This window comes from Gekko japonicus, unplaced genomic scaffold, assembly GCF_001447785.1.
Source record: "Gekko japonicus isolate JY-2015 unplaced genomic scaffold, Gekko_japonicus_V1.1 scaffold3346, whole genome shotgun sequence".
Classification (NCBI taxonomy): domain Eukaryota; kingdom Metazoa; phylum Chordata; class Lepidosauria; order Squamata; family Gekkonidae; genus Gekko; species Gekko japonicus.
The window spans coordinates 67,831-86,574 of record NW_015165924.1 but is presented as its reverse complement, the minus strand read 5'-3'; the positions used below and the strand labels follow the sequence as shown (position 1 = coordinate 86,574).

At 44.8% G+C, this 18,744-nt stretch overlaps 1 protein-coding gene across 1 annotated transcript in view; it reads right to left on the bottom strand.

Annotated features, from left to right (window-relative positions):
• GULP1 (GULP, engulfment adaptor PTB domain containing 1) overlaps positions 1–18,744 on the bottom strand; it is a gene marked incomplete at its 5' end in the record, with an annotated part of 75,010 nt that overhangs the window by 28,899 nt on the left and 27,367 nt on the right. Inside the window, one exon of the mRNA XM_015411416.1 lies at positions 17,052–17,144. Coding sequence (XP_015266902.1) covers positions 17,052–17,144 — 93 coding nt within the window. The remainder of the gene's footprint in view (positions 1–17,051; positions 17,145–18,744) is intronic.

Here is an 18,744-nt window from a genome sequence, read left to right as displayed (position 1 = left end):
GAAGGTCCCAGGTTCAATCCCCGGCATCTCCAGTTTAAAAGGACCAGGCAGCAGGTGATGGGAAAGACCTTTGCCTGAGACCCCGGAGAGCTGCTGCCAGTCTGAGTAGACAATACTGACCTCAAGGGACCAGTGGTCTGATTCAGTAGAAGGCAGCTTCACACATGTGTTCTTTTCCTGCCGTGTTCAACTTTTCCTAGCAACTTACAGCTGACCGGATTCAAATTCAAAAACGTAGCTGCTTTTGTTCCTTTCAAAAAGATACTATTTCACAAAGCACTCATCGCCGACCCATAACTTCATCCAGACAGCGTCTCGCCGTCTCTGCAGTTATGGCCTACACCAGCTTAGGGCGTGAAGGAACAACCGGTGTTCTTATGCAGCCCACATATAATTTTAGCCGGGTTTCAACTTCGGTAAAAGATTTGGAGTCTGCTGCCCTTCAGTAATAAAAATTAGATGAGCTACGTGAGCTCTGCATGGTACGATCGGAAACGGAATGATGCAAAGAGCGTAGCAGACAAGTGAGAGAAAACTGCACGAGCTTCAGTTCAAAGAAAGCAATACAGAAGTTGTGTATTGCAAAAAGGGGAGGGGCTCCCTATGGAGGCTTATACTGTTGCATAATATAAAAATTCAATAGAGCGCCGAAACAAATTGAACAATTTCATTTTTTTATCATCTGATTTCCCCGCAAGCCAACTAGTGGCTTCCCAGGGTCAACTCAGGCCAGAAAAGAGTCCCTGGGATCTGCCCCCCAGCCGTGGAGATTCCAATCTGAACTGGGCTCCTGTGTGTGTGATTATTATTTTTGGAAATAAACACATGACTCCGACCACTGGTCCATCACAGTATTGTCTATTCTTTTTTTTTTTTTTTTTTTTTAAGATTTTTTTTTACATTTTCCAAACAACGAAAAAAAAGAATGCAGCGGCTCTCCAGGGTCTCAGGTGAAGGTCTTTCACATCACCGACTGCCCGATCTTTTCAACTGGAGATACCAGGGATTGAATTTAGCACTGGCTGCATGCCAGGTTCAGTGTTGACTACTCTGACCGGCAGTGGCTCTCTAGGATCTCAGGTAAAGGTCTTTCACATGACCTACTATCTGATCCTTTTAAGTGGAGTTGCTGGGGATTGGATCTGGGACCCTGTGCATGCCAAGCAGATGCTCTACCACTGGTCCATCAAGGTAAGTACTGTCTAATCTGACTGTCAGTGGCTATCCAGGGTCTCAGACTGAAGTCATTCATGTCACCTGCCACTAGGTCCATTTAGCTGGAGATACTGGGAATTGAACCCGGGACCTTCTGCACTGGTTGCCAGTGAAGCACCGGATCAGATTCAAGGTTTTGGTGCTCACCTTTAAAGCCCTTAACGGTCAGGGACCTATGTACCTTCGGGATCTCCTCTCCCGATATGTCCCCCGAAGGACATTGAGATCAGCAGATAAGAATCTCCCGATGATTCCCGGCCCCAAAGATATCCGGCTGGCCTCGACTAGGGCTAGGGCTGCCAAGTGGGGGCGGGTGGCGGGTAAACCCCCGCTTCGGAGGCCCGATTTCTGCCGCTGCGGAATCGGGCCTCGGGGGGACCTCCGCCCCCTGAGCGCAGCGTGGCTGTGTCACCAGTGGTGATGCAACCACATCAATCATGTTGGGGGCATGGCCCCGATCGTCGGAGGGAAAACTCTATGGTTTTCCCTCCGACGATCAGGGCCACACCTTCAACGTGATCGACATCGCGCGTCACATCGAAGAACGGCTCCCGGAGCCCGGCGAGGCTCCCCTGCCGGTAAGAAAATGTGACTTGGCAACCCTAACTAGGGCCAGGGCCTTCTCAGCCATCCGTGCCCTGCCTGATCTATTAAACTTCCGCAGGGCTTGCAAGGCAGAGATGTTCCGCCAGGCCTTTGGTTGAGGCCAACGACGGTTCCTTTACATCTGTCCGGCACCCTCCCACTCTTCTCCCCCCATGAAAATCTGGATGCTAAACATGCCATCTGTTTAAATATTTACGCTGAAGGTTTTAATATTGAATTTTTGCCGTTTTAATTGGTTTTTAAAATTGTATTAGATTTTATGTTGTTGTAAACTGCCCTGAGCCCCACGTAAGTGGGAAATAAATAATGGAATTATGGAATAAAATAAATAAATAAATAAAGCACTAAGCACCACTAAGCCACAGCCCCTACCCTGATGTACCCATCACATTTTACCTTGATGGGGGAAAAAAGTGGATAAAGAGATGAAAGATATTAAGACAACGCACCACACAGAAGCCTGGACCCTCTTTTTTTTGGGGGGGGGGGAAGAGAAAGGCTTCACTTGGATAAATCAGGACTCCAAGATTTCTCTGTTTATTCAGACCTGTGACAGTAACAGCCCTTTCAAATCTTTTCAACCCATGTGATAGGACGAAACTGGACTGGGAGGAAGGCGTTCCTGGGCTCCTTCATCCTCTCTAATTCAAACCGGGTGCAAAAACCCATGTAAGAATATCAGGTCTTATGGAGACATGAAGTGAACAAACATGTGGAAGTAATTATTGGGGGGGAAATTGCACTGCCCTCAAATAATCAAGGAAGGCGTCTGATTTAAGGCCAAGACAAAGCCAAAAAGGGACCAGCCCACAGACAGCGTTGAAAACTCTAGTCAGGAATCCAAGGGGCTAGGTATAAGAAACAGACAAACGCTCTGCACCAAACCAAACCAAATCATCATGTACCCGGCAAGCCGTTCAACTGCTAGCCGTGCTTGTGCTTGAGCACCCTGCATTTCTGGAACTCTTTGTCCCCGAGCGACTCTCCTCAACTTAGTTGGACTTTCCACGAGTAGGAGGCTTGCGGAATGCAACTCAGTTCCAAAACTAATGATGGAAGCCACATTATAATAATAATCACGTTGAGTTTTGATAATGCCTCCTACATAATTATTCAGGAAATGGTAAAAACAGTATTAGCCAACATTACACACAAATCCACTTCTAATGAATACGTATTATGATGGTAAGTGGTTTAGGCCTTTAACAGCAAAGAGAGTTTTGGAAACGTTTCTTAACTGAAAACATTTGACCTCAATTTGCAGAAGATCAGAAAAACAGCATAAAGAGAAATGAAGGTATTTAGCACCTACCCTTGTAATAATATGTTTCTGCCACTCTGGTTAATTTAAGGTTCTTCTATTACAGGATACATTTAAAGATACAAAATACCTTCTTGGCTCCAGTGAATTATACAATGTAAGCTTGTCTTGTCTTTTAATGGACACACAGGGGTTTTTTTTTTAGTACAGAGTGACTCAGAAACCCGAAACAGTATTTTGAAAACGGAAAACTGAGCCAGTCTAGGCCGGGAGGGTGGGATAAAACTCAATAAAATCAATAAAAATATTCAGACAATCCTTTTGTCTGCCTGAAAAAGATTATGACAAAACACAATCAGAGTCTAACCAAAATTTCCAAAATACATACCAAAACAACCTATCAATTTGTCATTCATGTGTTTGTTCAACACATAAACCTCACTGAAACCTCTGATTCCAAACCTCATTTTACCAGCACCCCTGAACCTGTTTGTAATGCCTTCTGCGGACCTCGGTGATCCAACCCCAATGGTTCTATGGCACTCTGAGGGTTAAATTTCAAATTAAGGTTCAGAGACTCAAACGTCACCCAAAAGAACTACTAGATATGATTATACAGAGTAAAGGAAAGAAACCCTGTACACCTTTATTTTCCATCTCCCATAATTTCATAGGCTTCAGGCATAATATTCATACACACATAGGTGTAAAGTGCTGTCAAGTTACACCCAACTTATGGCAACCTTGTAGGGTTTTCAAGGCAAGAGATGTCCAAAGTTGGTTGGCCACTGCCTGCCTCTGCGTAGCAACACTGGACTTCCTCAGCGGTCTCCCATCCAAGTACCAACCAAGACCTAACCTGCTTAGCTTCTGAGATCTGACGAGATCTAGTGCATTCAGGTCAAGGCATATTTATTTCATTAATTTAGTTAAACTTCTAGCCAGGGGTCATTTCCTGCAGGAGCACACAGGAGCAGAGCTCCGGCAGTAAAGAGCCCAGGGGGCGGGCACATGCAACAAGCCACGCCCCCTGCTCCCAGCAGCCCTCAGTAAGACCAAGAAGCAGCCAGGTAAGTTGCATACCCCCCCCCCAACCCCCCAGTCCAAAACAGTCCAGCGGCACCTTTAAGACCAAGTTTTATTCAGGTACAAGCTCTCCCTCCTCTGTGAGGGCAGATCTGCACATTCCCCCCCCCAATAGCTAGCAATCCAAAATAGTCCAGTGGAGCCTGAGTGGTGGGTGCTGCCTTCTGACACACTTCCGGTGATGTCAGGGGGTGTGGTATATGCAAATAAGTTATGCTAATGAGCTCCCGCACCTCTTTTTCTGTGAAATGACCCCTGCTTATAGTCCACCCTCCCAACATTGTAGGCTCAGGGTGGATAACAAGATATATGTATCTGCAATTCATGCAGACTTACAATAAAAAAACCCCCCATATTGCAATGATCGATTTAAAATCCATAAAATCATCATCCTTATTCCACTAAAACATCAGCATTAAAACAACAATGAGCCTCAATGGCAGATGATGTGGTCCCAATCTGGCTTCCAGGATCTGTGGTCACTGGGGGGGGGGCGCGCTAATCAAATGGATGCCCACCAACGCTCCCCTCTAAGCTGTGGAGCCCCGTGAGCAAAACTGGCATTAAAGGCGTGAGCAAGTGATTTGGCTACCGCGTAAATTAGTTTGCTCTGGAGCCCTCCTTCCTGGGCTAAGACAAAAATGTATGAGCTGGAGGCTAAAAAACTGTGAGCTAGCTCACACTAACTCAGCTTAGAGGGAACACTGATGCCCACTGCCTCAACTAAAGGCCTGGCGGAAGAGCTCCATCTTGCAGGCCCTGAAGAACTGCAGGGCCCTGATCTCATATATGCAGCCCCGGCCATAGTTGAGGCAAGTTGGTAGGCTTGCCAAGTCCCCCCGGGGGGGCGGGGAAACCCCCGCCCCAGAGGCCCATTCCCCGCCGCCAGCAGATTGGGCCCCAGGGGGAACCCCACCCCCAAACTATGCGATGTGCATGTCACTCGGAAGTGACGCAACCACGCCGGGCATGCTGGGGGCGGTGCCACGGTCATCCGAGGGAAAACTCTATGGTTTTCCCTCGGATGGTCGTGGCCCCACCCCCAGCGTGCCCGGCGTGGTCGTGTCACTTCCGGGTGACGGGGTTGCGGCACGCGCTTGCTCCAGGAACAAGCTGGGAGCCCCCCGCTCCAGCAGCAGGTAAGACTTGGCAACCCTACAAGTTGGGCATCCCTTGGGCCAGGGCCTGCCAGGAGGTATTGATTGAAAGAACATAAAATTAAATGTTAAAAATTGATAAATTGTTAAATGTAGTAGAAATGAACAGATTGACATTTATCTTAAAAAATAAAGAAGGGCAAGAGTTTGAAGAGACTTGGTCAAAACTGTATAACTGGATGAAAATTATAGCTAAAGGTTAAGTATGTATATTATTTAGTAGTATTTGTTTGTAAAGAAGAATTATGGTTGACTCTGTAGTTAACATATATTACAAGCTTGTGATGGTATATGTTTGAAAATGAATAAAAACTGAATTATATAAAAAAAGAAAGAACATAACATTCTACTGGGCTCATCTTTTATTTCAGTTGCAATATGTTGCACAGTCTTGAACAGCTGGTATTTAAACGGTGTGCAAGCCAACCTGCTCAGCGAATCCATAGGATCAAAGACAGACCCTCCATTTGAATTCCTTGTCAAGCTTGAGATCAGATTGGGGGGGGGGGGAAGGAGAACCCAAAGCAATTTTTTCGCATTATTGGTTCGCTCCGATGAGGAGATCCCAGAGCAGCCCTGCACCACCCTCTCAACTGGTGGTGAAAAGTGCTGTCAAGCCACAGATGACTTCCGGCAACCAAGTACGGTTTTCAAGATGAGAGACGTTCAGAGGTGGTTTTGCCATCGCCCGCCTCTGCGTAGCGACCCTGGACTTCCTCGGTGGTCTCCCATCCAAGTACTAACCAGGGACAACCCTGCTTAGCTTCCGACATCTGATGAGATCAGGCTAGCCTGGGCTATCCAGGTCCAGGGCATTCACATACTCCTAATTGACCCAAATGAACAAATATTTGTAATCTGAGTTTAGGGAGTCAACATCCCTTTTACGGGATTTTCTGACAAGGTTATCACTTTATTGAATGCCCAATGAAAACTATTCTGTCTCCCTCTGCTGCGCAAGACACAAAAACACATGTAGTTAATTTATTTAATCTATTATTTAATAAAGTTAATTTATTTAATTTAATTTATTATTTATTATTTAATAAATTTATTTATTGATAATTCTGACTGAAATGTTGAAGAGTTACTGTGACAGTTAGGCATAACCTTCACTCCCTGACATTTTGCCATTGGTTCCGCCTCCCACAGCAGCCATTTTATTTATTTAGTATTTATTTAATTTATACCCCACCCTCCCCGCCAAGGTGGGCTTTATGGTTGGCTCCGCCTCCTGCGGTAGCCATTTTGTGATGGTGCACACCATCTTATGTCATTGCTTTAAAAATGGTACATAGGGTCTTACAATTAAGTATTTTTCAGCAGAGCACAGTATTGCCATACGATACAATAATACAATATCGTATAGCCTGGGCCATCCAGTATACAGTACACAGTGTATACTGTAGCTGCATTGTAAAAAAAAATGGCGCTGGAGGGAAAGGTGTAAACAGTTGGCCCTTTTCCGCCCCCTCAGAAGATGGCAATTTGGCCCTTCTGTTTGACAGGAGAGAGATCAGAAGAGTAATAAATGAATCAGAACTCCCTCGAAAGCCTCTCCTCGAAACCCCTTCTCAAAGATAAGAGGATCGATGGTTCTGAAGTACTTCATTTATGCCCTCACGGCAGCGACGATTCACCCTCATTAAATTCAGGCGATATACCAAACGTACTGAAACTCTCGGCACACGCTGGAGTTTTGCGTTAACTCTACTTTGGTGCTGAAGTTATTAACGGAGCCATTATTCATACGATCCCTTTTTCTAAAAAAATAAAAACGTGAAGCATGAAAAGTACCTTTCATCTTTACAAGAGACGGCTGATCACTGCAGCCTCCTCTCCAAGTTGTAAAATGCAAAGCAGATTACTTTCGCTCTTGTCACACCGAACTATTCACATCTATACACGTTGCCTCTATGTGGGAGAGTGTGGTTCAAGGCAAAAAAAAATTCTAGTATAATACACACGACCAACTGTTGAGGTTTTCAGGAAAGTAGCAGACGGGGTCAAAAGTCTTTTGATTTCATCTCCCAGGTAAATCTCCTCAACCACGCTATCGATATTAAGATTGGTCATGAAGATCTAGGATTCTGGTGGAACTGTCACAAACGTAAGACGGCAATTCACTTGTATCGAGGATCTACTGCACACAGACGAGATGGAGTATTTGTGGAGATTCTCTTTCTGAGAAGAAGCACCAACCCCTGCATTACGGAGTATGCAAGCTGGGATTTGAGTTCTCCCCTTGAGTCCTGTGTACCAGTCACATGTGAGTTCCGTGCAGGGGTCGTTTCATAGAAAAAGAGCTAGGGGAACTCATTAGCATAACTCATTAGCATATACCACACCCCCTGACATCACCGGAAGTGTGTCATAAGGCCACCCCCCATGACATCACCGGACGTGTGTCATAAGGCCACACACCCCACCCCCAACAGTCCCGGCCGCTGCCGCCAGCCTTGCAGCTCCACTGCCGAGCCCCATGAGGGGCCCGGCGGTGGACCTGCAAGGCCAGCGGGAGTGCAAGGAAGCCCCGCGAAGACCCTCCCTGGCCCCAGGCAGGCAGGGGTGGGGAGAGGCAGGGAGGAAGCAACTTACCCTCCCTCTTCTCCTGCCTCCTCCTGGCTGAATGAGGGCCAGAAGCGGGGCGGCTGGAAGCAGGGGGGCGGGGCTTCGTCATGTGCCCCGCCCCCCGTACCTCACCCAGGGGAACTGCGATCCCCCGCGATTCCCCCCGAAATGACCTCTGGTTCCGTGAGTTTCTCACAGACAGTGCTCGATTCAGATAGTGTCTGCGACACATGCAAAAAAGAAGAAGCTTCAGGCCTCCTCATCCCCACTGCAGTCCTGATCTGAAAATGTCCCAGGAAATGCTATTTGGCTCACTGAAGACATCCACATTGCCATTAGGGAAACCCACACATTTTAATGTGGGTTTCCCCGATGGATGCAAGGTGAGAACCCACCCTGTGTGTTCCATAACGTGGAAACGGGCCCTCACAGGTGCCTTTTTCTCTGTTTTTTTTACCAGGAGGGCACAGCAGAAAAGAAAATCCTCTCTCGGCCCATGGTCCGGAGCTCATCCTTCATCTTTACTTGGCCATAACTGTGCTGTCAGCTTCACCACCCCTTGTCTTCTGCAAGCTACCCCTCCTAGGGACAGAACTGCTGTCACGTAACTAGGCAGATTTGGCCGTGTGACAATATCACCCAGGACAACTGAAGCTGATCCGGAGGAGGCAAAGTAACACTTCTTGAACACAGGCTCTGCTCTTGCCCTCAGCTTGGAAAACAGATTCCACTGATGCTTCTTCCCTTTATTAAAAATAAATAAATCATAGTATGGATAGAGCTAGAAAGAGGGCATTTGTGCAAACCAGGCGTTGGCTAGTCAAGCAGTTCCACAATCCACCTGAACCAAGCACCCTCAGCCCTACTCAGCGGGAAGGGTAAAGCCTGGCTTACAGCGAAAGCTGAGATAACATGAAGGTGGCGTTTTTTTGAATTTCTGGAAACCTGTGCTCAAGAAGGAGAGTAACACAGGGACTTTGATCACAAAATCCCAGTATCCCCCATATATTTTTTCAACTTTTTAGATTTTTCTGCATACCTGGAGACTGCTCCAAGTGTGCAGGAAAATCTCCCTGCCCCCCAAGTGCCCCCCAACAGATTTAGATATCCGCACGGAGGGGGCAACTTGGCTATTATACACACACACACACACACACACGCACACACATACATACAGGGTGCCTGTTGTGGGGAGAGCAATAGAAGGCGACTGTAGGCCACTCTGAGACTCCTTCGGGTAGTGAAAAGTGGGGTATAAAAACCAACTCTTATTATTATTATTATTGATTGATTTGCCATCAAGTCACAGCTGAATTATGGCGACCCAATAGGGCTCTCCAGGCAAGAGATGTTCAGAGGTGGTTAAGAGCGCGGACTCTAATCTGGGAGAACCAGGTTTGATTCACCACTCCTCCACATGCAGCTGCTGACGTGACCTTGGGTCAGTCACAAGTTCTCTCAGAGCTGTTCTCCCAGGCGCAGTTCTCCAGAGATCTCTCTCAGCCCAACCTACCTACCAGGGTGTCTGTTGCGGGGAGGGGAAGGGAAAGGAGATCTTAAGGCGCTCTGAGACTCTGAGTGAAGGGCGGGGTATAAATCCTTCTCTTCACTAGTTTAGATATTGGTTAGTAAAGCCTGTCCTCACTGGCTTGAACTTTTCCTTTCTCTCTTTTATTCCTACTTGGAATTGATTGACGCTACTCAAGACTTGTAGGTCGGAGGAGTAAAGTGAGAAAGATACAGGTTCATAAAATGTACAGATGGATGTGGAGGAGTCTGAGATTTATGAATATGGAAACTATATCCTTGAATTGCAAGGTTAGCATTTGAGAACAGAAGTGGGAGGGAAAAAGGAGGGTCATACCAAGGGAACTAGTATTTAAATTGCTGTGGTTTAGTGTTGCATAAACAATCCGTGTAATTACTCTGTCCTCTAGATGCAACGCCACAGCCCATAACATACAGCTTATTGTACTCTCAAAAATCCATTGAAAAGATACTTAAAAGAATGCCGAAGTTTTGATATGTTTCTAGAATTATGCATAAAATCCTTATATTAAAATTCACCAAAGAAAAGTACCCCCCCCCAATAATTCACTGTTTCCTATTTTAATAGGAATTGGAAAAGCACAGAGCTTTCTTAACATTGTATCTTGGTAAATTTTTGAATTTACTCAAGCTTGTGGCTTAATAACTTTCAAGAGCTTTAACTGGAATACGAATATCCGAGTCAGTGTTACTTATGAGTAGTGGGGAAATGAACGGCCTTGTGCATAATGCTAGTAATTCATATTTCACATTGGTGGCGGATGCACCGTTACTGAAACATTTCGGAGAAGAACTGGGTTAAGGTTCTAGTTTGCTTTTTTAAAATCTTGGCACGATTTATCCGTAGTCTAGAATGTATACACATAATAACATCACAAATTCAGTTACACCAGGAACAGCAGTCCTTACAGCCCAGAACAAGAGTTACCATTGAAATTTGAAATCAACTTAGAAGATAATTTGAAAGACACTTTGGAGGTTTGTCTTCAGGTGGAACATCTGAGGATTGAGAGGGAAGCCCAAACACATTTAGAGAAGGTTAACACATTTGCACGTGGGGGAAGACTGCACGTTACAAGGTGTGGTAGTACAACCACCTCCTCTTCCTGTAAGGAGATATGCTCAGCCTTGCAGGTAACCTTCAGTCTATAACAACAATATCTCTGAATAATCAGAAGGAACTGTGAAGCTGGAATCAAGCAGATGCTTGGTAACACGAATTCTGAATATTGAGAGCTCAGTTACATCATTTTAGTTCCTTAAAGGGCAGAAGAACCAGGAAGTCCAAATCCCACCTTGGCAGACAGAGTTGAAGAAGGTCACTTGTATGGAAATATGGAGCTGAAAGGGCCAATTCTGGCACTGTAAGTGATAGAAGGGGCTACAAGAAATGCCCCCAGACCTACTTATCCCAAGTAAAGAGTCTAGAAATGGCACCGAAGCAGTCCCAGGACTGGCCTTTTTGTTCCGATATTATTTCTTCCACCTCAGAAGAAGCCAAATCTTGAACCAGCCAAAGCTCAACATCTCCTCCTTCTGATACTCTGGTGCCTTAACCTTTCCTATCAAAACCGTGTGAGGCACTGGAAGACATGGGCGAAAGTACTAATAGAATCGTAGTCTCATGCACGTTAACATGGTTTTTATTGAATAGCTACCGAAGAAACAGAAAGGAAACGAGACACAGAACGTGGCCAACGCCCAGGTCCTTCCATATTACAAGAAGCAGTCGCTTGCTCCCCATACCAACTCCTTCACTGAGCAGATTAGATTGGAGTCCTTAGAGACCAACATGGTTTTTGGGATCAAAAACTTTTGAGAGTCAAAGGTCCCTCCATCATATTTGATGAACAACAAGATTTTCGGGGCATAAGATTTGGAGAGCCAAAGTTCCCACTGATGAAGGGAGCTTCAGCTTTCAAAAGCTTCTATCCCCCAAATCTGGTTGGTCTCTAAGATGCTACTGGACTCGAATCTAGCTCTTCTACTGGAGACCAACACATCTACCTTCTCAAACTATATTTACTGAGTATTATGCTCAGTGATACAGAATCATAGAGTTGGAAGGGACCTCCAGGGCATCTAGTCCAACCCCCTGCACAATGCAGGAAATTCACAACTACCTCCTCCCCACACACCCCCAGTGACCACTGTTCCAGGCCCAGAAGATGACAAAAAACGTCCAGGATCTCCAGCCAAACAGGCCTGGATGAAAACTGGTTCCTGACCCCAAAGTGGCCATCGGCATTTCCCTGGGCGGGTAAGAAAGGGCCACGAGAACTAAATATAAAGAAGTACAGGAAAGGGTTGAGAACTTTACTGTGTCCCACTATTGTATCACAACTCAAGTTGCTTGTTAATTAAAATCTCCTTGTAATGAAATATTATTCTATTAGTTTTTTTCCTTCTAGATTTATTTTAAGCCATTGCACAGGATCTATGATTGGGTTAGAATTAGATCTTGCCCTTTGAGTGTCCATAAAGTATCTCATACTTTTAACCTCTCCCCCTTTTAAGCTCCCTTTTCAAAATTTCTTATTCTAATGGAGACCCTTCCCCAAATGTGTGTCACACATCATGATCCTGGTCACATATTACTAAAATCTGTAAATCTGATACCTTATTTTATGAAAAATAGCAATCCGTACTCAATAATTTGTGCACAGAAGACAAAAAAAACTTTCTAGCATTCCTCTTAATTCCTGAAGGCCATTCTGACATCCAGAAAGATAATTTTTGGGGTCATGGAAGCACTGTGGAAGAACAAGGTACAATGATGTCACTCAGAAGTGACGTCATCACACTGCTGATGTTAGGGGGTGACACTCTAGTTTTTGGGCAAAACTCTATGGTTTTTTGCCCTCAATACCATAGAGTTTGCTCAAAAACTAGAGCGTTGCCCCCAATGTCAGCAACCCGATGACGTCACTACCGGGTGATGTTATTGTGCTGATAAAGCCGACACTGGAGGGGGCAGTTTGGTGGTGGAGATTCCCCTGCTGGGCAGCTGGCCAGTGGTGGATTGGAGCCCTCAAAATTGTGGGAAAGCCCACCGCAACCAGGGGGATGGCAACCCTACATAAGGTTGGCAGGCTCCAGGTGGGGCCTGGATATCTCCCAGAATTACAAGTGATCACCAGATGACAGAGGTCAGTTCCTCTGGAGAAAATGGCTGCTTTGGAGGGTGCGTTCTATGGGATCACAGCCTTGCTGAAGCCCCTCTTCTCCCCAAACCCAGTTTTCCCTAGCCTTTTCCCCCAAATCTCCAGGAATTTTCCAAACACAGTCATGGGGGCCAGTGGACTGGTCTGATGAGGGACAAGGGGATGAGACCAACTCTGGTCCTCAGTGAAGCTGTTCCTGTGGAAGACCGAGGGCCAAAAAGTGACGCGAGTTGGGTCATGGGTGCGCAACCTGTCAGTTACATGTTAATGAAGGCTCTAGCTCTCCAAAACGTCTCTGTTACTCCGCTAGGTTTCAAATACTGCGAGGGGTAAGGAGGGGCCTCAGACTTCCTTCCTGCCCCTTTTTTGCCAGTAAGAATGGCCAGTGGGGGGTGTCTGCTGACTCCTCAGATCGAAGCATCCTGGGATGGACACACGGAGCCCAAGGAAGGGACACACAGCTCCCCCCTGGCCATTTCCACTGGTGAAAATGGCACTGGAGGGAAGCCTGAAGCCTGTCCTTCTCCCTTGTGATATTTGAAACAGTGAAGAACAACAGAGTTTTTGAAGGTTAGCAGCTGTGTGAACATGTGACTAATAGTAAGGGCAGGCACCCATGTCTTACTTGTGTCACACGTAATGTGAATTTTGGCCCTAAAAAGGAGTGATTTCACCCCCTTGTCCTTCAGCATTCCAGCCTCCCCCCCACCCCCAGCCAGCATGGGTCTTTGTCTGCATGAATCCTGTGACCCTTCGAATGATCTTTCTGGGGGTCGGAAAGCACTGTAGGAACATGGAGGATCATGGGGAAACTGTGCATTCTGTACATGGGATAGTTGGATAGAGACCACTGTGTCTGAGGTGGAATCAAACCTGCCTTCAGTTACGTTAATTATTGACAGAAGAGTCTTTCTATCTTGCGTGAAACCTATAAACCTTACATCCTCCATTTACATGTTCTGGCATCTGGAGAACCTACATAAGAACCTCTGAAGCCTTCTAGGTAAAGAATTCTCTACTAGGCAACTAACAAGAGGTTACATTGAGAAAGCTGCTTTGAGAGGTACATGATTACAACTGCTAGAATGACATATGCTCAATGCTAGAAGCAAGACAGAACTCCCGAAATTGGGGAGTGGATAAAGAAATTACTTTTTATGGTGGAAATGGACAAAATGACAAGAAAGCTTAAAAATCTGGAAGCAGAAGAATTTTTCGCAGACTGGAAAGACTTTAAAGAATATTTAGAGAAATATTGGGATGTAAAGAACAACTTAATTTGCTTTGATAACTATTGAAAAAAGAATGATATTAGAAGAAGGATAAAGGTATAAGAATAATAGTTGAAAGATATGTTACCTGTAGAATGTGATTAACGAGTAAGTGGGAAAATAAGAGAATTTAAGATGTAGGCTGGAGGTTGGAGCACTGTGGGAAGTCAAAAGGGGTGGGGAAATAGGAGAAAAGGATGTATAACAATTAGTACGGTAGTATGATGTATGTTTGACCTCTTAATATATCCTAATAAATTGTTTTTTGGGGAAAAAAAGAAAGCTGCTTTGAGAGGAGTTGCTGTTGTTGAGAAACGGAATATAAGCAAAGGTAAATAAGCAGGAGAGAAAGTTATGTACTGGCACATTGGTGTGTATGTTTAAGTAATTCTCATGTAAGAGAGAGAAGCTGCTGAGATGGGTGGATGAGTGATGGATGAAAACGCGGGGGGGGGACAAAAAAAGCCAGGAAATACCCAGAACATGGAAGGGAGGACAGATGCCATAGAAGAGAAAAAGATTAGCCAATTGGAATACTTAGAAAAAATGAGCAATAGTTTGGAACGGCTAGTTTTGAATCCAGTGGCACCTTTGTTACCTCTACCAGCTTTGATTTAAGAAGCAAAGATCCCTGTAGACACAGGTAGGACAATTCTCGCTAATACCTCACCTCTCGCTGAGGTTTGCCATTTAGGTAATTTCCCCCCCCAGAAACTGAAGTCAGCGATTCAGCTTCTTAACTCAAAGCTGGTAGGGGTAACATCTTAGAGGCCAACGCGATTTTCGGGGAATAAGCTTTCGAGAGTCAATGCTTCCTTCCTCTATTCCTCCTTGTATCTGATGAAGGGGGCTTTGCCTCTTGAAAGCTTCTACTCAAATCTAGCTGTTCTACTGCAGGCCAACGTAACCACCCTCTGAAAATAGTTTAGGAATGTCCCTGTTACCCCTACCTAGTCAAGCAACTAAATGCTCCAGAGACGCAGATGCATGATTGTGACATCACATTTCAGTCGATATTACCTTCTACCCTCTCACCGTTAATCAATCGTTCACGATGTTGCTACTCATGCCCTCCTCCCTCACGCATGACATACTTTATGAATGACCTCTTTATCCACACAGATTTCGGCAGGATCAGAATTTGGGCCGTAAGTTAATACTTTTGACCGAACGCTTCGTGAGGCACAATTTGGTTATTACTCAGGAGGCCGCAAAAATCTGTGAAATGTAGACCATCATGGGCTTTATTAACCCGATTATCACTGTTAATTGGGAAACCTTTCTGTTCACCTTTATACAATACCTTTATTTCATTAAAATACTTTAAAACCTGTTGTTTCCTTTGTATGAGGAACAGGATTTCACAGATTTAATACCAACCACCACTGAGAATTGGACAAAGTATAGCTGTATACGGGACCAAAAAAAAGGCAAATAATTTCTTTGGCAATATTAATACACACAATTTTTAAAAGAAACTGATTTAAAAATGCTGTTGTAAATCAGGAAGGGAGAAAAAAACAAGCTTTAGCTTAAAATATAGAAAGAATAATAATAATAATAGAAATGACATAGAACTTTCAGGATGAGATTCCACTTGATAAAGATGTATACTCTGGGATTCTGGAAGTTATCTAGGTGTATATCCTAGTAGCTATAGAAACCTTACAGAAAACCCACAGCTTCAATGTGTTGGCCTAGATGGGGTGATCTTGGTACTTTCACCAGAAAACATTTTCAGTTGCTTAAATGGCTTTCTAAAACTCCACGGCATCCACTGCACCTTGTAGAAACAAGCATTCTCTGAAAAACCTACATTTGTCATAGCCTGATTCTCTGACAGCGAGAGGGCCACTAGACTTGCACAGATACTCATGCGGAACCTTGATACATATACACTTAGTGGACACGTTAGGAGAAACGTTATTAGAAAGGAAAGCATTGCACATAAAAAGCAGACAAGTAACCATATGTTTGTGACAAACTCTTCACTGAGGAATGTTGGGTGTTTCCAGATCCAAAGCTGATTCTCTGGCAGATTTAAAAAGGTATCAATGCATCTTGAATGTGAAGCCCTTCCCTCTGAATGCCAACATGCGGTAATCTTCAGTTGACTCACTAATGGAATGAATATGCTCTTCTCTCATCTCAGAGGCCTTTAACCTGTTCTTATTCCACAAGCTCTGACACTGAAAAGAGGCACCACAGCTGATTCCAGGTAAGTGCTGGCCTAAATTACATCCAGTTCTCAGTGCCTTCTTAAGTAGAGATAACACCCTTCTATGCTTTTGAGTTCAATAGACTTAGAAGGGTGTAGCTCAGAGGTCATTTCAGGGGGAACGCGGGGGAACGCAGTTCCCCCGGGTGAGGTACGGGGGGTGGGGCACATGACGAAGCCCCGCCCCCTGCTTCCGGCCGTCCCGCTTCCGGCCCTCATTCAGCCAGGAGGAGGCAGGAGAAGAGGGAGGGTAAGTTGCTTCCTCCATGCCTCTCCCCACCCCTGCCTGCCTGGGGCCAGGGAGGGCCTTCGCGGGGCTTCCTTGCACTCCCGCCGGCCTTGCAGGTCCACCGCCGGGCCCCTCATGGGGCTCGGCAGTGGAGCTGCAAGGCCGGCGGCAGCGGCCGGGACCGTTGGGGGTGGGGTGTGTGGCCTTATGACACACGTCCAGTGATGTCAGGGGGTGTGGCCTTATGACACATTTCCGGTGATGTCAGGAGGTGTGGCCTTATGACACACTTCCGGTGATGTCAGGGGGTGTGGCATATGCTAATGAGTTATGCTAATGAGTTCACCTAGCTATTTTTCTATGAAATGACCCCTGGTGTAGCTGTAGGATAGCATTCAGATCCATCTGGGCACCCACGAAGCTCAGAACAAAGCTCTTCCCATCTTTAACCACATTTAGGATAGGAAAGGGGCACGAGCTCATGTTTAACAGCAGCAGCAAACGAAAGATAAAATTTAAGCATAAAGATAACGGATTTGTGATATGATTTTGAATCTTCCTCTTTGTGTCAGTTTGCCACAACCTTAGAGTTACTTAGCTTTGAAATCACCATGTGTTAGTTCAATTAACCAGGAAAAAAAAATCCATTCCAGTTATTAGGAAGCAAGGGAACATTAATTACGTTTGCGGAAGCGTTCCTACCGGTGGAAAGCAAGGGTACTTACGGGCGATGAATTTACTTGGGTTATCCTTAGTTGGTTCTCTAAATCTTGTACTTTATTTTTAAGCTCCATATTTTCTGTTTCTAGTTCCTGAATCTAGAAAATAAACAGGCGAGAGGACACGCAGATTATCGAACTGATGTTATTCCAGCAACTATTTATGTCCTGAATGAATCTACTAAAATAAATAACCACCTGGGTCATTGTGCAGCAATCAGACATTAACCCTAAATCATCCAATTTTAAGGAGAAATGGACCCCATTCATGGAATATATCTCAGCTTCGGATTCTCAACCTCAAAACTCTTTATACTTAAAATTACTAGACTACTAAACTTTACCTCTTTGACCATACTGCCTAGTTGTGACATTGTTTTGATATAATTTAATGGGACACAAGTTATTACTTCATTGCATCAGCTCATTTTTATATTTAAATAAACACAAGGGTTACAGGTACTACATTGAGCTTGTTGACAACAAAGTAAAATTACTACCCTGTTTCCCCGAAATAAGACCTAACTCAAAAATAAGCCCTAGCAGGATTTCTATGCATTTGTAGTATAAGCCCTAGTGTGTCTTCTTGAGAAAAAATAAATATAAAACAGTGTCTTATTTTCAGGGAAACACGGTAGTACCATATTGGTTTGCAAACTATGTATGCTGTCTATGCTGTTCTGTAAGTTTTAAACTACTGACTATTATTTTTGAGAAAAAACTAATAAAAATAATTATTAAAAAAAAGAAAAAGAAAAGAAAAGACGTTTCCGTGAACTATGCCTACCCCAACATGCATACTTGTTTTATTCTACATATTTCATGTATTTATTTATTTTACAAAATGCATATTCTGCCTTTCTGGCCTCACATGGGCCAACAATGTGGCCAAAAACCAATAAAGTCACACTTTAAAATCATTAAGCCCCCAGAACAACCATCATTAAAGTAATTAAAAACAGAGCTAACATACGCACAACGACATAAAAACAACAATTAAAACATTGGTGAGGAAGGAGGGCTCACCGAGGGAACACCAATCGGAACAACAGCATCTTCAGCCACTAGCAGAAGATGGCAACAGAAGGGAACAGATGCATCTCCCTGGGGAGAGAGTTTTGGTGCCACCACCAAGAAGGCACTCTCCTGGGTTGCCCGCTACCCAATCTGAGAAGTTGGGGGCACCCGAAGCCAGACCTCCAAAAATAAGGGAGTAGGAGGTCCTTCACATATGTTGGTCCCAAATATACTGTTTCATTTATCCAAATACAATGCAGATCGGGTGTGACCCAAAAAAATCCAAATACCGCTGTGAGCCCAGAAAAGGGGAATTTTATTGGCGCCATAGAATGTGCTCTGTAAGTATAGATCTTTAGCTTGTCTAGAACTGGGCACCAGACCAGTTAAAAATACTGGCCAAATACTGCCGAAAACTGAGAAAGAATACTTCCTACTATAGGTATGATGGAATATCCTGCAATCGTAACATTTCCTCCAAAAGGACATCCTTGGCTTCATGGAATATTCGGTAACATTTGAGTGAAGCGAAATATGGTTGTGATTGACAATACTTGAGCGGTCAGAGAACTGGCTCCTCTCTTTTGTCCTCATTCATTCTACTCCCAGTAACGGTGTAGCTGGCACCAAGCGCTACCCAGAGAACTGAAGCCCGTTCCGTCCGGCCAGCTGCTTTCAGGTC